The following is a 26,242-nucleotide window of genomic DNA, read 5'->3' as shown; positions in this document are numbered from 1 at the left end:
CATAACAGAATGCAATCCAAACAGTCTTGACAGTTTATGGCAAACAGTGCAACAATGTCATGACTCATGATCCATTAATCTGTAGAAGCCACACCATGTTATAACATGTAATAAAATACAGGTACGACCAGCTTGGAATACCAGCTGCCAACTGTTTCAAAACCTAGGGTGAGCTGTTTATTTTCAGCAGGGTATACATCCCCTTTTAGTTTTCATGATTAGAGCCGGGATTGAGCATGCTTATACTTCTAAAATGACAGACGTCGTTGCAAGATTTTACTGACAACAAACGTTTTTTTTTTATTCCCGCCAGAGGACAAGCAGAGGTTTGCGCGAGCAATGAATTAAAAGTTCGCGAGAATCTTTCTTCCGTTGGTTTAACATATCGTTAGCTAACGTTACATTGCTGCAATTTACACCATACAGATTAATGCTCAAACCTGGTATAAAATCCAGTTTGACCATCTTGAAATAACCAGCTAACAGCTGTACAGTTATTGCAGATGGGAAATTTAGCCGTATTATTATTAGTTCTGTAGCTATCCTGTTCTTCAAGTGACAGCCAAGATAACGGTAGGAGTTAACTCGCGTTGATATAAATTATAACGTGAGGCTAACTAACGTTAACGTTAGGTTTCACAAACGAACACAATACTTTATCGGCCTCCTGATCACTTACCAACAGGTACTTCATATTCAACCTCTTCTTCCCTAAAACACTTGAAAAACAGAAACCCCCTCAACTTCAGTGATCTCGTTCAAAAAACGCTTTATTTTTTGCTCGTCGTCGCCATTCCCACGACCCAACAAGTCCTCAAAATAGCTGAGGTTGTCAAGATTAAAACAGGCGCACACGCGATCTCGTAGATATTTCTATAATTAAATTAAAAGTTACATTTCAGTTGAGTTGGGCACTGATAATATATTATTCGAGCTTGTCCACGCCTGTGAAGAAAGAGACGCTTGTGGTTGTCTTGGCAACCGGTGCAGTTCCTGTGTTTCTCGAGCTCGAGGTGAGCCTACGGCCACAGAAGTTTACTTGCACACTTTTTGCCTCTGTAAAAGCTTTTATCCACACGAAGCAGCCTAACAGCCACAGGAGGAGTTAACGCCTGAGGTCGCCAAGATATCTGGATGTGTGCATATATTTTACCCGCCTCTTTGGGTGATCAGCTTTTGTCAAAGCTCACTCTCATGGGCCATCCCAACTGTGATTATCCTGTGCCGGTGTATTGGTCCCTAATTTCAGACACCACTATCAGCACCTGGGGGTGGTCCCTCCCATTACTGAAACAGAATGCACTGAACTGTATACAGTAGTAAATCAGTGCACTTTTAAGAAAATTGGCTAAATGCATTTGACAACAGTGTTTTGTTGTTTCAATATCTGAAAAATGCATCCTTAAAACATAGTATTTTGAACTGTAATTGCCTTGATAATTTCCCAGTATCCAAAGACCCACTGCATTGGACATTTCGCAAGGTGGCTGTCATAGACTGAGAAGACTGCAAATGTCTTCCTCAAGAGTGAAAGAAGTTTTGGAGCAGCACTTAAGATGACAATTCAAATGAAATGTGTGTACAAATAGAGGGAGTGCAGGGGGTACTAGCAATGTTCACAAAAATGTCATGAGAGAATCACACATTATTTATGCAGCACATTTTAAAAATAATTTTCAGAAATAAAACAGTAACTCCACAACAGTGTCTCCCGATGAAGGACAGATATGTGCGGAACGTAAGCCGTTTGTTTCAATCAATAAAAGTTGCAAACACAGCAGGAGACATTGTTTTATTTAACTTCTGGCTTTCGCATGTCTCAGGCACCTGTGGTCGACATGGTCAGGTGTGCCTGACCATGAAACATACATGAATCACTGAATAATCACTCTTCATCATCGTCATCGCCGTCCTTCACCACAGCGTCAGTGTCGGCACACGTTCTGCTCTCGTCCAAAGCTTCCTCGGGAACGAGCCGCATAAAATCCTCGATTTCGGCAATTCCTACCCATTGCTCGAACACGCTGATTTCTCGCAGGGGGTCAAAGAGAGTCCTTTCCTCCATGGGCATTGTGGCCAGGCCTGTTGTTCTCCAGCAATTCCTGATCATCAAAAACATTGTCACAACAGCTGTAAGCCTACCGGTAAAACATATTTATATTATTAATTTCACTATTTATTACTTATATATATCTCCAGGTACCGCCGCCTCCTCTCGGGGTCCGCGTCACGCCTGGCGCGATACCGCCTCTGGCGTTCAGCACCAGACAGCGGCGGGAGACGGCCGTGTGAACGTGGCAGTTATAACATCCATCCATCCAAGTAATGTTACGACACCGCATGCTAGTCAAGGCTAAATGTTAGGCATGACCTAAACCTCCTAATGTTAAGCAGGCTTCAACCGAATTACATTACAACCGGAAAGTACAAAGTTTCTATAACACTTGACAAAATCAAGTTTAAAAATAAAAGTATTGATGCACTGGCAATTATGTTTACAGTTCATCGTGCGTGCTGCTTCTTTTCATATCCGGGATACTCGAAGCCCTAACGCACATTGCCGCCTCTCACAGTCCTGAATGTGAATTACAACTGAATAAACGTGTCACGAGTAAATCGCGAGGTGTAAGCATGTGGATGTTATAACCGTGAATTGTCTTGCACTTTCTTAAAATTACTCATTACACTCTACACAAACGTGTTTTACCATTTACTGTTTTCCACATACTACTGCTGTTTGGGGATACAATTCGTCAATATTTTTTGCAGGGCAAGAGAACGGGTTCAGCATAAATGCTATCTGACAACTGTGTCTGTGTCTCTATCCGGACGACTCCACCGATAAAATTGATGATTGTGTAAACCACGATGTGAATATGCGGAACACTAACATTATAGCAGGCATTGGACGCATCACAGATTGCCATGACAACCCAGAACTCTGTTGATTCATGACGTAGCAGTACAGAGCGATTTGCTTGTGTTCCCTCTGTGACGCAATAGTCTAATATTGATGAAGACTATATAAATCAATTCATTAAAGAACGAATTATGCTTAAAAGTGTATTTGAAGACTTTCGTTCAAGTGCGTCGTTTTTGAATGAAAAAGGTAGGATACTATGTTGTCTTATGTCAATAATATATAATATCAATATAGTGTTTGAGTGGTTGAAATGCAGGTTATTGGTAGTTGCTATGATTCGTTCCAGGCTACATTTTATAGCAATGCACACATTAATGATCAACTGCCACTTATAGGAGCAACAGTACTTTAAACATTATTATTATTATTCTTGTGGGAAACTCTTAAATGACTATACGTTGGGCCTCATACGAACAGATGTCTTTTTAAAACGCTTAAATGGCGCATTCACCAATTTTCTAGTATTTTGAATTTTCATTGATAAACCTTCAATTTTGTTACACTTAATTCGCTTATAATAGGTTGTCAGCTTAATTTGAATTAACCTAAACATTTTCATTTGAGAAAATCTAAAAAATATTGCCTACGTGTAACAACATTTGACCAATTATTATTATTATTATTATTATTATTATTACTATTATTATTATTATTATTATTATTATTATTAATTTATTTTTATTCTAAATCAAAATCACATCATTCTGCTGAACTTTTAAACTATATCTATATCTTGCTTTTAACAAAAAAAATCTTTAAACTGTCTTCCCCTTCCCTGCCGTTTTGAGACAAAGGATTAAATAATTAATCTACTCATTCAAAGGTAGTAAACAGGCTTAAACAGGAGCAATAAACTGTTTTAGGGTTAAACATCCTTTTCGTCTGTGCCCCATTGCAGGCTTCTGAGAATCAACACCAACGAGCATGATCAAAGGTAGTTTACCTGCCCGGATTTCATTCTCCCGGGAAGAGCTCCTTCTGCTCCATGATCCGCTCACCCCACCACCGGATATCCCGGATGAGATTCTGAGGAGGAGAGGTAGGCCGGGGGCTTTATGGACCACTTTACCTTGATGTGTGCTTTAGGTGGAGAGTATTGGTTTGTTTCTGTATATTTTCTGTATAAATCTTTGACTTGTGAAATCTTGTTACGGGAATTTCAGAGCAAGGCGAGAGAACAGGAAGAGTCAGTGGAGACATCAGTACAGATGTCACCCTTCGCAAGGCGTTACATGCCTGGAAGTCATCGATCACAAAGGGATGGGGAGAACAGGTATTTTGATCACCATTGTATTTTAATTAATTAATAAATTGTATGAGAATATGAAAATCACAAAATATCCTCAAACTGTTCAACTGTCCACCTCTAGGTCTTACCTTCAGAAATTGTGACACAATTTTAGCAAAACAGCCTTCCACCTTCCCTCATTCTCTTGTTTTGAGAGCAGGAACTCGAAAAAACAGCTGCCGACACAAAGAAGTTAAAACTTAGTTGGACCAGGAAGAATATTCCGGAACAGGCCCCGGAGGAGACCGTGACCGAGGAGCTGTTCAGCCCAATGCTCAGCACAACAAGCTGGCCATCGAAAAGTTTGAGCGGCTCATGAACCAAGTCACTGAGCTCTCAATTAATACAGAGGCTCGGCTTGAGGGTGTTGGTAGTATGATCGTTGAGAAAGCCATTTGTGAGCTCAAATTTGCCAGCACCTATGCTTTGCTGTGTCACAGCCTTAAGGAAGTGAGTATCCTATGTCCATGCTATGGTATATGCTTTAGAGGTTACCTATTGTAACAGGTAAGCCTGGGACATTTGACTTTTAAATGTTTACTCCTGCCATTGATTGCCCTTGACTAAAGCATTGGCTTCAGAATTGCAGTTGGTTCCCAGGCTTCTAAGTAGCTAGGAGTTATATTCTATAGTCTTAAATAAAGCTACAAAAATTGCCTAAAAGCTACAAATGCTTGTTACTGTGGCAGTACCGTATATATCATTTATAATTAATTTGTACCATTTTTGCTTGGAAAACATACTCATTTGTACCCAAAGGGTGTAAATTACTCTACTTTCAGGGTACTTTTGGGAAATTTGATCCTTGAAGTACAAAAATGTACCTCCACTGTCACTATATTTCTGAGTGTCCTCTGCGGGTTATGGAATCTGATCTTTTCATTTCTCCCTCTCAGGTCCCCGTCCCCTGCCTTGATCCCACATTCATCTTACAAGATCTGGATCTGGATCTGCCACAGGTAGCACACCTTTACTTCAGTTCTGGCCTCAGTTCGTAGTTGTTTAGAAATCCTTTCCTCCCTTCTTCCCTGTTTTCTACCGACCTTTTCTACTTTTCTGCCTATGTTTCATCATTTCCTACCATTCTGTCATCTCTTCCGTTGCAAGTTAGTATGGAAGTATTGGGTAACAGGTCCCCTCTCTTATCTCTTTCAGAATAACTGGGTCCCCAGGAGGGGTGAACAGGGTCCGGTCCATAAGGATGCCGAGATGCAGAGCCAGCTAGAAATTATTAAGGCGGAGCAGGACCTCCATTCCATCACCAACACCAACCAGCCCTGCGATACTTGCCCGGTGAGACCAAAATATCTTTCCATCTTTGCTCAAAGTAGACTGCTTATCTACCTATATGCGCAAGACCAAAATATTCCTCTCCTACACAGAGAGTTAGTTTTTTTCCACAGCTTGCTGGAGGGATCACGGAATCTTCATCCTCTGTCCACCAATAGTAGCTTCCATTATACAAACAAAGTCATTTCAACACTTGCATATTTTAATGGTTCATATGCTCCAAATGCTACACCTCAGAAATATAAAATGTTGGTCTTGATTTGGGGGAAAGCTCATAACGTACCTAGACTATGGTAACACAGTGGATAGACCACAACACCAGGGCTATATAACGTATCCATGTGGGAATATGTTTGCATTTACACTCATCTCCTGTGACCCTCAGCCCTTGGTTGACCCGCCAACTGAGCCAACTGTGGTGGAAATCATCTCCAAACCAGCTGTGGAGGGCACTGTCTCCGAACTAACTGTGGAGGAGGCACAATCTCAACCAGTTGACTCCAAAACAGTTGTGGACAAGGATGAATCTGAACTATCTGACTACGAAACGATCGTCGATGAGGATGAATCTGAACTATCTGACTACAAAACGATCGTCGATGAGGAGGAGTCTGAACTATCTGACTACAAACCGATCATCGATGAGGACGAATCTGAACTATCTGACTACGAAACGATCGTCGATGAGGATGAATCTGAACTATCTGACTACGAAACGATCGTCGATGAGGAAGAGTCTGAACTATCTGACTACGAAACGATCGTCGATGAGGATGAATCTGAACTATCTGACTACGAAACGATCGTCGATGAGGATGAATCTGAACTATCTGACTACAAAACGATCGTCGATGAGGAGGAGTCTGAACTATCTGACTACAAACCGATCATCGATGAGGACGAATCTGAACTATCTGACTACGAAACGATCGTCGATGAGGATGAATCTGAACTATCTGACTACGAAACGATCGTCGATGAGGATGAATCAGAACTATCTAACTCCGAAACGATGATGGAGGAGGTTCAGACAGAACCCACTGACTCAGAACAACCTGTAGACGAGTCTGAACTATCTGACTCAAAAACGATCATCGCTGAGGACAAGTCTGAACTATCTGACTCCAAAACAATCATCACGGAGGACGAGTCTGACGAGGTTTGTCTCCACAGGACCAGCGGGTTTTTCTCCCAGAACCCTGAAATACATCAACAGCCTGCTACAGCCAGGCTTCACACGCCTCTCCTAAGACAACAGCAACATTTCAGAGGTCAGTTCCCCGCATGCCTATCTGTCATGGTTATGTTTGTGTTTCAGCGGCTAACAGGAGCGTCTGTCTGTTACTGGTGTCCAGCTGTCGGCCTCCCAATCTGAGATATTGGCTGTAGAGTAAAATCACTCAGGCAGTGTAAGGTTTCGGCATTGCTCAGCCCGATCCCTGGAGATCTTCCGTCCTGATCCTGTAGGTTTTCATTCCAACCAAAACAAAACACACCTCATCTAACAGCGAGAAATGTACTTGAGCTGCTAATTAGTAGTATCAGGTCCACCAAATTAGGGCTGGAGTGAAAACCAATGGGACTGTAGATCTCCAGGAACAAGGTTGGGCAGCCCTGCAGAGTGGGATGGCTAAGGCAGATTGTGATCACCGTTTTTTTTCTCCATGCAGGAAGTTTGAACCAGGACTATGGCGTTAATGTAATGCCAAAATTCAAGCGTGCAATGAATGCATTTGAGAGCAGAATTCCGGTTGCTTGTGCACAGATTTATCGTGTTCACACCCAACCTCTGTGCGCACACTCAGATTTGGCCTACTTGCACAAAGATTTATTCTTTGCTTGCTCAAAAGTGGGGCGGCACGGATGGTGCAGTGGGTAGCACTGCAGCCTCACAGGAAGTGAGTGTGTGAGTGAATGGTGTGTGTGCCCTGTGATGGACTGGCAACCTGTCCAGGGTGAATTCCTACTGGCAACCTGTCCAGGGTGTATTCCTGCCTTTCGCCCAATGTATGCTGGGATAGGCTCCAGTCCCCCTGCGACCCTGTTCAGGATAAGCGGGTTAAGATAATGGATGGATGGATGGATGGATGGATGGATGGATGCTCAAAAGTTGGGGGGCACGGATGGTGCAGTGGGTAGCATTGCCGCCTCACAGCAAGGAGGTCCTGGGTTCGAATCCCCGTCGGCCGGGGCCTCTCTGTGCGGAGTTTGCATGTTCTCCCCGTGTCTGCGTGGGTTTCCTCCGGGTACTCCGGTTTCCTCCTACAGTCCAAAGACATGCTGGTTAGGCTGATGGGAGAGTCTAAATTGCCCATGGGTATGAGTGTGTGAGTGATGGTGTGTGTGCCCTGCGATAGACTGGCAACCTGTCCAGGGTGTATTCCTGCCATTTGCCCAATGTATGCTGGGATAGGCTCCACTGAATGATGGTCCTGTCTAGACGACATTAGAGCAACATTACTGCCAAAAATCCAGCCAATATTAGCTGGAAATAGAAAAATGCCCGTTTAACCAATCAGATCATTACTGATCTCATTGGTTGGGTAGGTAAGAGGCATAGAATGATGGTCCTGTCTAGATCCCATCGGAGCACACGCAACATTAGCGTGATAGCCAGCAGAGTTCATAAACTGTGTAGCTACATCTCCTTCTGATTCTCACAGTTTGTGGCCATTTTTGTGTATCTGGCAACATGCATGAGCTAGCTACCTTATGTTTGCATACCACTACGTTTCGATAACATAACCAAGTTTGTCATTCGTACGGGCCAGTAAATACCCCTAATCTCATGCCCATTGATTCGCGCCAAAAATCAGACGTATGAGAGGCCAAGGGTGGCTACTCCCGTATCGCGGTAAGCCAATGATGCAGCAACTGCTGAGCCGAGAGCAGCAACTGATCAGCCAGCAACGGTGACTGATGAGGCAGCAGTGGTGAATAAGAGGCCATGCAAGCAGCTACTGACACTCCATGGCCGGCAACTCACTCACTTAGACTGCCTAGATCCACCTGCCTAGACTAGCGTCCCACCTGCCTAGACTACCGACCCACCTGCCTAGACTAGCTACCCAGTGGGGTTGGGTCGCTAGTTTAGGTAGGTGGGTCGCTAGTTTAGGTAGGTGGGTTGCCAGTTTAGGTAGATGGGTTGCTAGTCTCGGTAGGTGGGTCGCTAGTTCAGGTAGGTGGGTCGCTAGTCTAGGTAGGTGGGTTGCTAGTTTAGGTAGATGGGTCGCTAGTCTAGGTAGGTGGGTCGCTAGTTTAGGTAGGTGGGTCGCTAGTCTAGGTAGGTGGGTCGCTAGTCTAGGGAGGTGGGTCGCTAGTTTAGGTAGGTGGGTTGCTAGTTTAGGTAGGTGGGTCGCTAGTTTAGGTAGGTGGGCTGCTAGTCTAGGTAGGTGGGTCGCTACTTTTTAGGTAGGTGGGATGCTAGTTCATGTAGGTGGGTCGCTAGTCTAGGTAGGTGGGTTGCTAGTTTAGGTAGATGGGTCGCTAGTTTAGGTAGGTGGGTCGCTAGTTTAGGTAGGTGGGTCGCTACTCTAGGTAGGTGGGTCGCTAGTCTAGTTAGGTGGGTCGCTAGTTTAGGTAGGTGGGTCACTAGTTAAGGTAGGTGGGTCGCTAATTTAGGTAGGTGGGTTGCTAGTCTAGGTAGGTGGGTCGCTAGTTTAGGTAGGTGGGTTGCTAGTCCAGGTAGGTGGGTCGCTAGTTTAGGTAGGTGGGTCGTTAGTTTAGGTTGGTGGGTTGCTAGTTTAGGTAGGTGGGTCGCTAGTCTAGGTAGGTGGGTCGCTAGTTTAGGTAGGTGGGTTGCTAGTTTAGGTAGGTGGGTCGCTAGTTTAGGTAGGTGGGTCGCTACTTTTTAGGTAGGTGGGTTGCTAGTTTAGGTAGGTGGGTCGCTAGTTTTGGTCGGTGGGTTGCTAGTCTAGATAGGTGGGTTGCTAGTCTAGGTAGGTGGGTCGGTAGTTTAGGTAGGTGGGTTGCTAGTCCAGGTAGGTGGGTCGCTAGTTTAGGTAGGTGGGTCGCTAGTCCAGGCAGGTGGGTCGCTAGTCCAGGCGAGTGAGTTCCCAGCCTAGGGGTGTCAGTAGCTCCTGCATGGTCATTCGCCACTGTCTGCTCATCAGTCGTCGATGCTGGCTGATCAGTGCCGCTGTTCGGTCAGCAGTCGCTGTGTCATTGGCTTACTGCGATACGTGAGTCGCTGTCCTCTGCCTGTCATACGTCACATTTTTGGCACAAATCAAACCTCTTAAGATTCGAGGTATTTACTTGCCTGTAACAGTGACAAACTTATTATGTTATCGAAACATGGAGGTACGCAAAAATAAGGAAGTTAGCTCATACATTGTCAGCACCACAAAAATGGCCACAAACTTGAGAATCAGGAGAGGTAGCTACACAGTTTGTGAACTCTGCTGGCTATCATGCCAATGTTGCATCGAACCGTCGTTCTATGCCTCTTACCTACCCAACCAATGAGATCAGTAATGATCTGATTGGTTAAACGGGCACTTAGTTGTGGATTTCCGGCTAATATTGCCTGGACCTTTGGCAGTCATGTTTCTGTAGAAAGAACTTGGGCACGAACGGGCCAAGCTTTGAGAGCGAAGAGCATAATTCAGTGTGCAAGCAGGAGGAATTCTGCTCTCAGATTCATTGCTTGTGCGCTTGACTTTTGGCATTAAAGTATCGCCATCCAGGACCACTCGGCACGAAGAGGACGCTGCTGCTGCCCTGTCCCACAAACCCCTGCTCTCCCTGTGGGCTCATGAAATAAAGCTCACAAACATTAACAATGCTGTTTCGAGTCCTGCATGAGATCGAGCTCCTTCTCCCCTTAATGCTTTAAGGTCTAAGTAATGTTAGAATCTAGAGTTCAAGATCATTTGAAAAAGAGAAAAAACATTCCAAAAAACCTACTCTTCAAAGGGTCTCTTTAGGGCAGAGTGCTCTCGACAACCCTATTCATACATTTCTTTGCTACCCCACCTGCACTATCAATCCCTCTTAGGCATACATCAAGGATCATCAAATCACGGTCCTCGAGGTCCAGTAGTAACTGCTGGTTCACCACCCTCCCTTTACCTGGGAATCAGGTGTGGAGACAGTCTGGCCAATCAGCAGCACTAATCAGCTCATTTCTCGAGAGAAAAGAAAAGCACGTGTCGTGAGCCACGGACCCCTTGCCGAGCTCAGACCTCACGTTCCCACGAGCAGTACCTCACCATGAGGTGTCTCGGGGACGAAATCAAATACTCCGAACGTCCTGGAGCCCTGGTAAGTTCTACTGAACTTCCAGCCCAGTCTCGAAGTGAAGGGTGTGATGCAAATCTGGTAATCGATGTCCTGTATTCAATGTATTTCCTCTAAAGACTCTTTGTCACATATGATTATAGTAAGATATATTTTATTATAATCAATCAAAAGAATAGAGTTGTACAGATTACAGTGTACATATCATCTTTTGCAGTTTGCTAATCACATGCAAGTTACATATACCCCTCTTAGCTCTTTCTAAATTACCTTTCCACCACGATGTTTAAAAATCAAGGTACACCCTTCCTATATCCATCCTCTTTGGCCTTAGCCTTATCCTATAGCTCCCCCTTCTTGACGTTTAAAAAGAAACTATTCCTATAATATTATATTTATCTAAATATGATAATTTCTCTACATTTTTCTACTTTATATAGTATCCTAATAAGAAATAAAAGATATATAAAAGTAAACTTATAATATGTTACTTTTCCTACTTCTACAAGTAATATAGATTATAATTACCACTCCAGCTTGGTTATAATTGTTCTGCGTGGATCTTTCTTCACCAGCTCGTAGATATCTTCTGAAGCCAAATTCTGGGATCCTGCTCTAAGGTCTAAAAACTTATCCCTTATATATCTTTTTTGTATACAAAAGTGTCCCCATTATGTCAAGCGGGAAGACATTTATCTTTTATATAACTTGTTTTTCAATGACCATATTAATTATTTCTGTTTTTCCAATTGTCATTTTCTCATACCTCCAAAGAACCGTCCCCAATATTTTATTTCATGGGCCCCTCTGGTTTGGGAATTTCCCCCAACTTAATATATGAGTGGAAAAACACTAGCCCTTATGTTGTTTTTAATGAACCTATTCATCACTGGTGTCTGTGTCAGTTTCATAATCTCTCCTTGACTTCCTCCAAACTTTGATTTCATGTAAGCCAGACGTTAAAGCCTGCCACCATCCCAACACACTCTTCAGGTGCCCCTCTCCGCGGCGCCTTAAGGGATCTACAAAGGACATCCAGCCAATAGCGGAGTGTAAATCATCCTCCATTAATCATTAATTTTCTTTCGGTATTGACATCCCTTCCGTTTTCCTTATTTTTGTTTTTCTTTAGCCAGGCATTGTGCCCCTCCCCTGTAGGGTTGGGGTATTCTCAGTCAGAACTTTAACCTTGCTCCTTAAAACCCTAAATCTAAGTCCCCCGACTTCAGACTCCTCTACTGACAAGTATGGCTGCTCATTCTCTGAACCACATATTTTTCTTCTTACGGGCGTTCTTACTACCACCTCGATGGCGTGTGCGAGGGGTTAACAATGCATTCCTTTCTAACCCATCCCCCGTCAATCTCTCATCAGGGGGGCCTAGGGCCGGGTCCTCGACACACGGCTGAGTTTATATTTGAGGTCTAGATTTGATGATTAGTGCACTACATAATCATTTGCTGTGCTTTCCAATGTGCACTAGACATGTCAATCCACAGTATCCAAGTCTTAATCTTAGTCATTGTAGTTGACCTTAATTTGATTTGTTATTATTGTTCTCACTTGTGTCTTTCCTTGTGTTATAATGCTAGGATGATATTTTTTGCTAGTTTTGTTTGGCTCGATGAGCTGTTTAATGTTCATGTATTTGCGTTGTGCGGTACAAAAACAGTTTTTAGATATAAATATAATCAATTAATCAGATTAATCAAATAGGCCCTAGTCCTCATCTTTGTTGTACTGTTAGCACTTAAAATTGTACCTCCCTCTAGGGTCTTTCAGCGCACTTGTCCCTGGTTATGGGTATGCACTTTGTTGAACATCGCTCTGGATAAGAGCATCTGCCAAATGCCAATAATGTAATGTAATGTCATGTAATTACGTGGCCCTGTCTTTCGTTCCCTAAGTAACGATAGCTTAGTTTTACACAGCCTTGTGTTCTTTCTGCCATCTAGATGATATCGTTTTATCTTCTCACAATGTATTTGCATTCAGCTACCCAGTCACACATTTCGTGAACTCTCTCTCCCTCAACTCTCTCTCTCTCTCTTGCCCTCTCTCTTCCCAGTGTCTTTTTTGTAGCCATATAGACTGCCTCATTGCCCTCCACACCTTCATGAGCTGGTACTGTACCCATAATAATACCCACAGAGCTCCCAGCCTGCTCAGCTTTACAGCAGGAGACTAAAAGTTCTATCATGGTAAATTGCTGGCGTTTAATATAGCGCCTTTATCCAAAGTGCTGTATAATTGATGCTTCTCATTCATCAATTCATACACACACTTACACTCACACACCAACGGCGATTGGCTGCCATGCAAGGCGCCAACAAGCTCGTCAGGAGCATTTGGGGGTGAGGCGTCCTGCCGAGTTGAGTGAGTGATCTTATGCACCATCTGTATACATCTGCAGATAATATGCCCAGTTGTTCCCTCATTGTTTCCTCATCCAGCCCGTCCAGCACCTGTACACAACCGCACGCAAACAACAACGCCCTGACAGACTGCACACACAAACAACAACGCCCTGACAGAGCGCACACACAAACAACAACGCCCTGACAGACCGCACACACAAACAACAACGCCCTGACAGACCGCACACACAAACAACAACGCCCTGACAGACCGCACACACAAACAACAACGCCCTGACAGACCGCACACACAAACAACAACGCCCTGACAGACCGCACACACAAACAACAACGCCCTGACAGACCGCACACAAAAACAACGCCCTGACAGACCGCACACACAAACATCAACGCCCTGACAGACCGCACACACAAACATCAACGCCCTGACAGACCGCACACACAAACAACAACGCCCTGACAGACCGCACACACAAACAACAACTCCCTGACAGACCGCACACACAAACAACAACGCCCTGACAGACCGCACACACAAACAACAACGCCCTGACAGACCGCACACACAAACAACAACGCCCTGACAGACCGCACACACAAAAAACAACTCCCTGACAGACCGCACACACAAACAACAACGCCCTGACAGACCGCACACACAAACAACAACGCCCTGACAGACCGCACACACAAACAACAACTCCCTGACAGTCCGCAAACACAAACAACAACGCCCTGACAGACCGCACACACAAACAACAACGCCCTGACAGACCGCACACACAGACAACAACGCCCTGACAGACCGCACACACAAACAACAACGCCCTGACAGACCGCACACACAAACAACAACGCCCTGACAGACCGCACACACAGACAACAACGCCCTGACAGACCGCACACACAAACAACAACGCCCTGACAGACCGCACACGCAAACAACAACGCCCTGACAGACCGCACACACAAACAACAACACCCTGACAGACCGCACAGAACCGCACACACAAACAACAACGCCCTGACAGACCGCACAGAACCGCACACACAAACAACAACACCCTGACAGACCGCACACACAAACAACAACACCCTGACAGAACGCACACACAGACTGCACACAACCGCACACATAGACTGCACGCAGCCACTGACGCTGTGACCGTCTACACACGCAACCAGCGACCGTGTGCCTCCCTGTGGTTTCCAGCTCACCATGTTTAAGTCAGTCTGGGGAACGATGGTCTTGAGCTTTTCCTGCTTGCCATCCACAACTCCATCCACGATCGTGTCGATGCACTTGGGGACATACTTCTCAAACAACCTGTCCAGCTCCGGCTGCTCCTGCCACGGAAACATAACAGAGCATCCATTCACACATAGCCTAACGTTTACGTGTGTTACATGTGCTACAGCTAATGACAGAAAAATTACCTCAAACAAGCCGCTTTTTTATTAAATTCACTCTTCAGGGATAGGCTCGCTTACCTTGAAGCCCTTGGACCCACTTCTGCCAGTAGGGGGCGTACCACAGTCAATCACAGGGCACACACACCATTCACTCACACACTCATACCTCCAGGCAATTTAGACTCTCCAATCAGCCTAACATGCATGTCTTTGGACTGTGGGAGGAAACCGGAGTACCCGGAGGAAACCCACGCAGACACGGGGAGAACATGCAAACTCCGCAGAGAGGCCCCGGCCGACGGGGATTCGAACCCAGGACCTCCTTGCTGTGAGGCGGCAGTGCTACCCACTGCACCATCTGTGCCACCTCCAATGTGAACAATGACTAGAAATTAATTAAGGCTAATTTCAACAGCTAAAAGTAAAGATGGTAATGCAACTAACAGCAAATACTCATGATGATTATGATAATTGTAACAGCTTAGAGTAATGTTGGCAATGCTAATATGAACAGGTAACAGCAATGACGATAATGCTAATTTGAACACTAATGGCGATGACGATAATGCTACATTGAAAAGCTAACACTGATGATGATAAAGCTAGCATGCACAGGTCGCGTTAATGACGATAATGCAACATTGAAAGGCTAACACTAATGATGATAAAGCTAGCATGCACAGGTCGCGTTAATGACGATAATGCTACATTGAAAAGTTAACACTAATGATGATAAAGCTAGCATGCACAGGTCGCGTTAATGACGATAATGCTACATTGAAAAGCTAACACTAATGATGATAAAGCTAGCATGCACAGGTCGCGTTAATGACGATAATGCTACATTGAAAAGCTAACAATAATGATGATAAAGCTAGCATGCACAGGTCGCGTTAATGACGATAATGCCACATTGAAAAGCTAACACTAATGATGATAAAGCTAGCATGCACAGGTCGCGTTAATGACGATAATGCTACATTGAAAAGCTAACAATAATGATGATAAAGCTAGCATGCACAGGTCGCGTTAATATTAGATCATAGACATAAGCAACATTTGTCTTAACTTTGACTTCAAAATAAATGTCCAAAAATTCACAAACGCGATTTGAAAAGTGCAGTGTCCACCAAAGCTAACTCACCACACTGATAAAAACTAAACACAAACCCTCGTATTTAATTTAAAAACAATCGGTTACTGAACCCAAGTGCATACGCAGACATAGTAACAGAAGTATAATCGCAGAGAGTCTCACCATGTAGTCCATGCCCTCTCCACAGTTGGTGACCACACACAGCAGGCCCAGGGCTTTGGCCAGGCCCTTAGTGGACTCAGTTTTACCTGTACCTGCAGGGCCAGCAGGGGCGCCACTCAGGTACTTTTACACTGATCTTTTACAGCGTCTTTTACACTGATCATTTACAGTGTCTTTTACACTGATCTTTTACAGCGTCTTTTACACTGATCATTTACAGCGTATTTTACACTGATCTTTTACAGCGTCATTTACACTGATCTTTTAGGGCGGCCTGTAGCGTAGTGGTTAGGGTACATAAGTGGGACACGCAAGGTCGGTGGTTCGGTTCCCCATGTAGCCACAATAACATCCGCACAGGGATGCTTATTATTGAGCAAGACCCTTAACCCTGCTTAGTTGCTCCAGGGGAGTCTAATCAACTGTACGCCACTCTGAATAAGAGCGTCTGCCAAATGCCAATAATGTAACGTCATGATCGTATTGAACAGCTGGCTTGCCAACTTTGAAAACAAGCTGTGAAATTAAATGGACAAATTTGTGGGTGTCAACAATCTTTAAAATGGATATCTGATTGACATCTATATCTACAGTGGTGTGAAAAAGTGTTTGCCCCCTTCCTGATTTCATATTTTTTTGCATGTTTGTCACACTTAAATGTTTCAGATCATCAAACAAATTTAAATATTAGTCAAAGACACCCAAATAGAACAACACGGGGGGAAAGGAAATACTAGCCCTCAGGTCCAGGTCTCCCCAGTGCAGAGAGTAAAACACAGAATAGAGGTCAATGCAAACAAAAGAGAGTCACTAAGATCATATATTAATAAAATGTACAGAAAATAACACTGGCTTTAGCAAGAATGTACATTTACATAGCGTGTACAGAATTGTAAGTCCGGTAACACTTTACTTGAAGCCTTCGACATAAGGCTGACATAAGTCATAACACTGTCGTCGACATGGCGTTCAGCTGTTACAAGATGACATAACAGGTGATGTCAGTTCATGTCAAATGACGTATATTTCTGGTAAATGTTATGAAAGATGTCATATGTTGATATGACAGCTTATGTCACTTGCCAAATTTAGCTGAAGCCAAAGTGTTATGACAGCTGTCATAAGCATAACAGAATGCAATCCATAAACAGTCTTGACACTTTATGGCAAACAGTGCAACAATGTCATGACTCATGATCCATTAAGCTGTAGAAGCCATACCATGTTATAACACATATTGACATGACAGTTTTTGTTGCCATACCTAGCTAGCTGTGCTAGTTGAGGCCCAACTGTTTTAACAACTGATCATAATGTAAAAATGACAGGTACGACCAGCTTGGAATACCAGCTACCAGCTGTTTCAAAACATAGCTGTTTCTAGAGCTGGTCAAACCATGTTCAGTGTGGAGCTGGTCTAATGGTTCAGCCAACTGTTTCAAAACCTAGGGTGAGCTGTTTATTTTCAGCAGGGTATACATCCCCTTTTAGTTTTCATGATTAGAGCCGGGATTGAGCATGCTTATAGACTTCTAAAATGACAGACGTCGTTGCAAGATTTTACTGACAACAAACGGTTTTTTTAATGACCGCCAGAGGACAAGCAGAAGTTTGCGCGAGCAATGAATTTAAAAGTTCGCTAGAATCTTTCTTCCGTTGGTTTAACGTATCGTTAGCTAACGTTACATTCCTGCAATTTACACCATACAGATTATTGCTCAAACCTGGTATAAAATCCACTTTGACCATCTTGAAATTACCAGCTAACAGCTGTACAGTTATTGCAGATGGGAAGTTTAGCCGTATTATTATTAGTTCTGTAGCTATCCTGTTCTTCAAGTGACAGCCAAGATAACGGTAGGAGTTAACTCACGTTGATATAAATTATAACGTGAGGCTAACTAACGTTAACGTTAGGTTTCACAAACTAACACAATACTTTATCGGCCTCCTGATCACTTACCAACAGGTACTTCATATTCAACCTCTTCTTCCCTAAAACACTTGAAAAACAGAAGCGTAGAAACCTCCTCATCTTCAGTGATCTCGTTCAAAAAACGGTTTATTTTTTGCGCGTCGTCGCCATTCCCACGACCCAACAAGTCCTCAAAATAGCTGAGGTTGTCAAGATTAAAACAGGCGCACACGCGATCTCGTAGATATTCCACGCATCGAGTCATCGAGTGACATTTTTCTATAATTAAATTAAAAGTTACATTTCAGTTGAGTTAGGCACTGATAATATATTATTCGAGCTTGTCCACGTCTGTGAAGAAAAAGACGCTTGCGGTTGTCTTGGCAACCGGTGCACTTCCTGTGTTTCTCGGGCTCGAAGTGAGCCTACGGCCACAGAAGTTTACTTGCACACTTTTTGCCTCTGTAAAAGCTTTTATCCACACGAAGCAGCCTAACAGCCACGGGAGGAGTTAACGCCTGAGGTCGCCAAGATATCTGGATGTGTGCATATATTTTACCCGTCTCTTTGGGTGATAAGCTTTTGTCATAGCTACCTCTCCTGGGCCATCCCAACTGTGATTACCACTATCAGCACCTGGGGGTGGTCCCTCCCATTACTGAAACAGAATGCACTGAACTGTATATAGTAGTAAATCAGTGCACTTTTAAGAAAATTGGCTAAATGCATTTGACAACAGTGTTTTGTTGTTCCAGTATCTGAAAAAAATGCATCCTTAAAACATAATATTTTGAACTGTAATTGCCTTGATAATTGTCCATTATCCAAAGACCCACTGCATTGGACATTTCGCAAGGTGGCTGTCATAGACTGAGAAGACTGCTAATGTTTTCCTCAAGACTGAAAGAAGTTTTGGAGCAGCACTTAAGATGACAATTCAAATGAAATGTGTGCACAAATAGAGGGAGTGCAGGGGGTACTCGAATATGAGAGAATCACATATTATTTATGCAGCACATTTTAAAAATAATTTTCAGAAATAAAACAGTAACTCCACAACAGTGTCTCCCGACGAAGGACAGATATGTGCGAAACGTAAGCCGTTTGTTTCAATCAGTAAAAGTTGCAAACACAGCAGGAGACATTGTTTTATTTAACTTCCGGCTTTCGCATGTCTCAAGCACCTGTGGTCTACATGGTCAGGTGTACAAACCTTTATTCTTACAAATAACTTTCACAAAATACCTAGAAAAACTCCATGGACAAGAAACATACATGAAGACATGTTAGGAGGAACCACGCCCAGAAGGGGAGCCCACCCCACTCCAGGCAGCTCAGGGAACCAAATGCAAAAATATGCAGATATTTTGAGATCATAGAAAGTTAGTTAGCAACATCAGCTATTGTCAGCTTCTTTCTATTTATTATCACACAAATGGAAAATAACAGCACTCACTGAATGGCATGAACAAAAGTGAACACACATTTGTTTCATTAGCATGTGTCAATGAACAAGGTGATTATTTGTTAACAATTTCAATAAAATAATAAACTAACATAATTTATTTTATAAATGGCAAAGAACAAAGTGAGTCTGCATCTGAACTTAATTAATGGAATTCGTATAAACTGAACCTCAAATGTTTCTATTCATATTCCGTTACACGGTCAAAAACCAACCTTTTATGCTGCCAAATGAACTTTTGAAACTTTTGCAAAGCTACTCATTTATAAACTTGTGTAGAGGCCCCCGGAGCACTGCGCCCTCCAGGATGTTGTTGACTTCGTTCTGGAAGCGATGAAGAAGACTGAAATCACTGAATCCCCGGCACAGAAGACCGGTGGCCACCCTTATCTGGGCCGCAGTCAGTATCGTTACCGAATCGTACTCTTCAACATCGTCATCGCCGTCCTTCACCACCGCGTCAGTGTCGGCACACGTTCTGCTCTCGTCCAAAGCATCCTCGGGAACGGGCTGTATAAAATCCTCCATTTTGGCAATTCCTACTCATTGCTCGAACACGCCGATTTCTCGCAGGGGGTCAAAGGCAGTACTTTCATCCATGGGCTTTGTGGCCAGTCCTGTTGTTCTCCAGCAATTCCTGATCATCAAAAACATTGTCACAACAGCTGTAAGCCTACCGGTAAAACATATTTATATGATTAATTTCACTATTTATTACTTATATATATCTCCAGGTACCGCCGCCTCCTCTCGGGGTCCGCGTCACGCCTAGCGCGATACCGCCTCTGCCGTTCAGCACCAGACAGCGGCGGGAGACGGCCCTGTGAACGTGACAGTTATAACATCCATCCATCCATCCATTATCTGAACCCGCTTATCCTGATCAGGGTCGCAGGGGGGCTGGAGCCTATCCCAGCATACATTGGGCGAAAGGCAGGAATACACCCTGGACAGGTCGCCAGTCTATCGCAGGGCACACACCCCATTCACTCACACACTCACACACTCATACCTACGGGCAATTTAGACTCTCCAATCAGCCTAACGTGCATGTCTTTGGACTGTGGGAGGAAACCGGAGTACCCGGAGGAAACCCACGCAGACACGGGGAGAACATGCAAACTCCGCACAGAGAGGGGATTCGAACGGGGACGGGGATTCGAACCCAGGACCTCCTTGCTGTGAGGCAGCAGTGCTACCCACTGCACCATCCGTGCCGCCCCAGTTATAACATTTCAAACGGAAATCTCCAGTAATACCCAACTCTAACTCTTCAATTAGGTAAACTGTATGGTTTGTTTTGAGGGATTATTTACACTCCTAAACCACATTATGCCTAAAATTGCTCTGCATGCGATGAAGAATAAAAGACCTATGTTCACATTGCGCTTATTGTGCTATATTGCAAACAATTACATAAAGCGAGTAACTGATCTGAACAAATTGAAGACTGAGGTGAATCGGGTGAATTTGTGAAAACTAGCTATTTGGTACATAATGTAGGAAATATTCAACTATTAAGAAAGTTATAATGAGCATATTTCTTGAGCCAATGTGTCTGTATTGGTCATCACGGCCAACACAGTTCAGTAAATAAATGAAACTTTGAAATTAATATTTTATGATCTTGATAAGAGGATTGGCCAATTAACCTGAACGAAATCAACAAATGTTTAATAATTGAATAATTCACGCTGACCTTTCTCCTGATCAAGCCGTTATGTTTCATTCTACTTTAAGCCGACCTAAATGTGATCCAGTGCGTCTGCTCGGGAAATCGCGGACGCAGGCTGCAAACTCATGTTTGTTTGGCAAGTCTCAGAATTTGACAAGCATCTAGGTAGAATGGAGCATTCAGGAACTGTGTTCAACAAAGAACAAAGAGAATGGGATTTTCAGTTATTTTAAACCCTTTGTCTGTTCACCTAGAGCATCATGTGTTTGAACCAATATAACCATTCTCTGTAAGAAAACAACATCTACAGGCAATGTCCAAGTAATGTTACGACACCGCATGCTAGTCAAGGCTAAATGTTAGGCATGCCCTAAACCTCCTAATGTTAAGCAGGCTTCAACCGAATTACATTACAACCGGAAACTACAAAGTTTGTATAACACTTGACAAAATCAAGTTTAAAAATAAAAGTATTGATGCACTGGCAATTATGTTTACAGTTCATCGTGCGTGCTGCTTCTTCTTATATCCGGGATACTCGAAGCCCTAACGCACATTGCCGCCTCTCACAGTCCTGAATGTGAATTACAACTGAATAAACGTGTCACGAGTAAATCGCGAGGTGTAAGCATGTGGATGTTATAACCGTGAATTGTCTTGCACTTTCTTAAAATTACTCATTACACTCCACACAAACGTGTTTCACCATTTACTGTTTTCCACATACTACTGCTGTTTGGGACACAATTCGTCAATATTTTTTGCAGGGCAAGAGAACGGATTCAGCATAAATGCTATCTGTCAACTGTGTCTGTGTCTCTATCCGGACTACCCCACCGATAAAATTGATGATTGTGTAAACCACGATGTGAATATGCGGAACACTAACATTATAGCAGGCATTGGACGCATCACAGATTGCCATGACAACCCAGAACTCTGTTGATTCATGACGTAGCAGTACAGAGCGATTTGCTTGTGTTCCCTCTATGACGCAATAGTCTAATATTCATGTAGACTATATAAATCAGTTCATTAAAGAACGAATTTTGCTTAAAAGTGTATTTGAAGACTTTCAACAAGACGTTCAAGTGCGTCGTTTTTGAATTAAAAAGGTAGGCTACTCTGTTGTCTTTTGTCAATAATATATAATATCAATATAGTGTTTGAGTGGTTGAAATGCAGGTTACTGGTAGTTGCTATGATTCTTTCCAGGCTACATTTTATAGAAATGCACACATTAATGATCAACTGCCACTTATAGGAGCAACAGTACTTTAAACATTATTATTATTCTTGTGGGAAACTCATAAATGACTATACGTTGGGCCTCATGCGCGAACCACTCATACGAACAGATGTCTTTTTAAAACGCTTAAATGGCACATTCACCAATTTTCTAGTATTTTGAATTCATTGATAAACCTTCAATCTTGTTACACTTAATTAACTTATAATAGGTTGTCAGCTTAATTTGAATGAACCTAAAGACATTTTCATTTGAGAAAATCTAAAAATCTAAAAATCGTATAACAACGTGATCAATTATTATTATTATTATTATTATTATTATTATTATTATTATTATTATTATTATTATATATATACTTTTTATTTTTTATTTTTGAGTCTAAATCAAATTCACAATGGACCATCATTCTGCTGAACTTTTAAACTATATCTATATCTTGCTTTTAGCAAAATAAATCATTAAACTGTCTTCCCCTTCCCTGCCGTTTTGAGACAAAAGATTCAATAATTAATCTACTCATTCAAAGGTAGTAAACAGGCTTAAACAGGAGCAATAAACTGTTTTAGGGTTAAACATCCTTTTCGTCTGTGCCCCATTGCAGAATCAACACCAACGAGCATGATCAAAGGCAGTTTACCTGCCCGGATTTCATTCTCCCGGGAAGAGCTCCTTCTGCTCCATGATCCGCTCACCCCACCACCGGATATCCCGGATGAGATTCTGAGGAAGTGCCCAGGTGCTGTACAAAGCAGTTTTAACTTTAGATTGATGTGTGTTTAAGGTGTAATGTACTGTGTTTATTGAATTTTTATTTGTATTATTTTTTGGCTTTTCACTCATTAAATATTTGTCCTGCAATTTCAGAGGAAGGCATCAGCTGGGTTTCATTCCATGAAGACGTCAACCTTCACAAGCCAGAGGCTGCATGGAAGCCAGTGGTGAAGAAGACTGGAGGGGAACAGGCCCCGGAGGAGACCGTGATCGAGGAGCTGTTCAGCCCAATGCTCAGCATTCTCAACAAGCTGACCCTCGAAAAGTTTGAGCGGCTCATGAACCAAGTCACTGAGCTCTCAATTAATACAGAGGCTCGGCTTGAGGGTGTTGGTAGTATGATCGTTGAGAAAGCCATTTGTGAGCTCAAATTTGCCAGCACCTATGCTTTGCTGTGTCACAGCCTTAAGGAAGTGAGTATGCTATGTCCATGCTATGGTATATGCTTTAGAGGTTACCTATTGTAACAGGTAAGCCTGGGACATTTCACTTTTAAATGTTTACTCCTGCCATTGATTGCCCTTGACTAAAGCATGGGCTTGAGAATTGCAGTTGGTTCCCAGGCTTCTAAGTAGCTAGGATCGATCAAATGCAGAGGACACTGTACATGGTTCATTACAATGTGTCTTGTCTTATCTTAAAGGGATGCTATAGTTATATTCTATAGTCTTAAATAAAGCTACAAAAATTGCCTAAAAGCTACAAATGCTTGTTACTGTGGCAGTACCGTATATATCATTTATAATTAATTTGTACCATTTTTGCTTGGAAAACATACTCATTTGTACCCAAAGAGTGTAAATTACTCTACTTTCAGGGTACCTTTGGGAAATTTGATCCTTGAAGTACAAAAATGTACCTCCACTGTCACTATATTTCTGAGTGTATTTCTAGTTATGGAATCTGATCTTTTCATTTCTCCCTCTCAGGTCCCCGTCCCCTGCCTTGATCCCACATTCATCTTACAAGATCTGGATCTGGATCTGCCACAGGTAGCACACCTTTACTTCAGTTCTGGCCTCAGTTCGTAGTTGTTTAGAAATCCTTTCCTCCCTTCTTCCCTGTTTTCTACCTACCTTTTCTACTTTTCTGCCTATGTTTCATCATTTCCTACCATTCTGTCATCTCTTCCGTTGCAAGTTAGTATGGAAGTATTGGGTAACAGGTCCCCTCTCTTATCTCTTTCAGGATAACTGGGTCCCCAGGAGGGGTGAACAGGGGTCGGAAACCATCAGCCTGGTCCATAAGGATGCCGAGATGCAGAGCCAGCTGGAAATTATTAAGGCGGAGCAGGACCTCCATTCCAAGATGGAGGAGAGCAGGAACACCATCCCTGTCTCTTCTGAGTATGCCATCACCAACACCAACCAGCCCTGCGATACTTGCCCGGTGAGACCAAAATATCTTTCCATCTTTGCTCAAAGTAGACTGCTTATCTACATATATGCGCAAGACCAAAATATTCCTCTCCTACACAGAGAGTTCGTTTTTTTCCACAGCTTGCTGGAGGGATCATGGAATCTTCATCCTCTGTACACCAATAGTAGCTTCCATTACACAAACAAAGTCATTTCAACACTTGCATATTTTAAAGATTTTAACTGGTAGTGGTTCATATGCTCGAAATGCTACACCTCAGAAATATAAAATGTTGGTCTTGATTTGGGGGAAAGCTCATAACGTACCTAGACTATGGTAACACAGTGGATAGACCACAACACCAGGGCTATATAACGTATCCATGTGGGAATATGTTTGCATTTACACTCATCTCCTGTGACCCTCAGCCCTTGGGTGACCCGCCAACTGAGCCAACTGTGGTGGAAATCATCTCCAAATCAGCTGTGGAGGGCACTGTCTCCGAACTGACTGTGGAGGAGGCTCAGTCTCAACCAGTTGACTCCAAAACAGTTGTGGACAAGGATGAATCTGAACTATCTGAATATGAAACGATCGTCGATGAGGATGAGTCTGATCTATCTGACTACGAAACGATTGTCGATGAGGACGAATCTGAAGCATCTGACTACGAAACGATCGTTGATGAGGAGGTGTCTGAACTGTCTGACTACGAAACGATCGTCGATGAGGATGAGTCTGAACTATCTGACTACGAAACGATCGTCGATGAGGAAGAGTCTGAACTATCTGACTACGAAACGATCGTCGATGAGGACGAGTCTGAACTGTCTGACTACGAAACGATCGTCGATGAGGAAGAGTCTGAACTATCTGACTACGAAACGATCGTCGATGAGGAGTCTGAACTATCTGACTACGAAACGATCGTCGATGAGGAGGAGTCTGAACTGTCTGACTACGAAACGATCGTCGATGAGGAAGAGTCTGAACTATCTGACTACGAAACGATCGTCGATGAGGACGAATCTGAACCATCTGACTACGAAACGATCGTCGATGAGGACGAGTCTGAACCGTCTGACTACGAAACGATCGTCGATGAGGATGAATCTGAACCGTCTGACTACGAAACGATCGTCGATGAGGAGGAGTCTCAACTGTCTGACTACGAAACGATCGTTGATGAGGAAGAGTCTGAAATGTCTGACTACGAAACGATCGTTGATGAGGAGGAGTCTGAACTATCTGACTACGAAACGATCGTCGATGAGGAAGAGTCTGAACTATCTGACTACGAAACGATCGTTGATGAGGACGAATCTGAACCATCTGACTACGAAACAATCGTCGATGAGGATGAGTCTGAACCATCTGACTACGAAACAATCGTCGATGAGGATGAGTCTGAACCATCTGACTACGAAACGATCGTTGATGAGGACGAATCTGAAGCATCTGACTACGAAACGATCGTCGATGAGGACGAATCTGAAGCATCTGACTACGAAACGATCGTCGATGAGGACGAGTCTGAACTGTCTGACTACGAAACGATCGTCGATGAGGAAGAGTCTGAACTATCTGACTACGAAACAATCGTCGATGAGGAGTCTGAACTATCTGACTACGAAACGATCGTTGATGAGGAAGAGTCTGAACTATCTGACTACGAAACAATCGTCGATGAGGAGTCTGAACCATCTGACTACGAAACGATCGTTGATGAGGACGAGTCTGAACCGTCTGACTATGAAACGATCGTCGATGAGGATGAATCTGAACCGTCTGACTACGAAACGATCGTCGATGAGGAGGAGTCTGAACTATCTGACTACGAAACGATCGTTGATGAGGAAGAGTCTGAACTGTCTGACTACGAAACGATCGTTGATGAGGAGGAGTCTGAACTATCTGACTACGAAACGATCGTCGATGAGGATGAATCTGATCTATCTGACTACGAAACGATCGTCGATGAGGAGGAGTCTGAACTATCTGACTACGAAACGAT

At 43.3% G+C, this 26,242-nt stretch overlaps 1 protein-coding gene and 1 long non-coding RNA gene across 6 annotated transcripts; both read right to left on the bottom strand.

Annotated features, from left to right (window-relative positions):
• Positions 1-1,777: 1,777 nt before the first annotated feature.
• Positions 1,778-18,305, bottom strand: LOC133134059 (dynein axonemal heavy chain 10-like). 4 transcript variants are annotated; one of them, XM_061250446.1, is made up of 4 exons: positions 17,755-18,305; positions 14,339-14,467; positions 13,031-13,207; positions 1,778-2,102 (listed from the first exon to the last, which is right to left on the bottom strand). In XM_061250446.1, exons 1-4 carry the CDS (start codon positions 17,824-17,826, stop codon positions 2,043-2,045), a joined length of 438 nt encoding a protein of 145 aa, XP_061106430.1. In that variant the 5' UTR covers positions 17,827-18,305; the 3' UTR covers positions 1,778-2,042. The 4 variants fall into 4 exon arrangements, with proteins under 4 accessions (XP_061106430.1, XP_061106431.1, XP_061106433.1 ...); XM_061250447.1 differs by lacking the exon at positions 13,031-13,207 and adding an exon at positions 7,655-7,763; XM_061250449.1 differs by lacking the exon at positions 13,031-13,207 and adding an exon at positions 3,867-3,949.
• A 546-nt stretch (positions 18,306-18,851) lies between these two features.
• Positions 18,852-21,391, bottom strand: LOC133134133 (uncharacterized). Of its 2 annotated transcripts, XR_009709252.1 has the most exons (4): positions 21,345-21,391; positions 20,871-21,032; positions 19,890-19,992; positions 18,852-19,808 (listed from the first exon to the last, which is right to left on the bottom strand). It is a non-coding gene; the product is annotated as an uncharacterized LOC133134133 (long non-coding RNA). The 2 variants fall into 2 exon arrangements; XR_009709253.1 differs by lacking the exon at positions 20,871-21,032 and having other exon boundaries at positions 21,345-21,370.
• Positions 21,392-26,242: the final 4,851 nt, after the last annotated feature.

This window comes from Conger conger, chromosome 7 (genome assembly GCF_963514075.1).
Source record: "Conger conger chromosome 7, fConCon1.1, whole genome shotgun sequence".
NCBI lineage: Eukaryota > Metazoa > Chordata > Actinopteri > Anguilliformes > Congridae > Conger > Conger conger.
The sequence above is the reverse complement of the archived record's forward strand: the minus strand, read 5'-3'. Positions and strand labels throughout refer to the sequence as shown.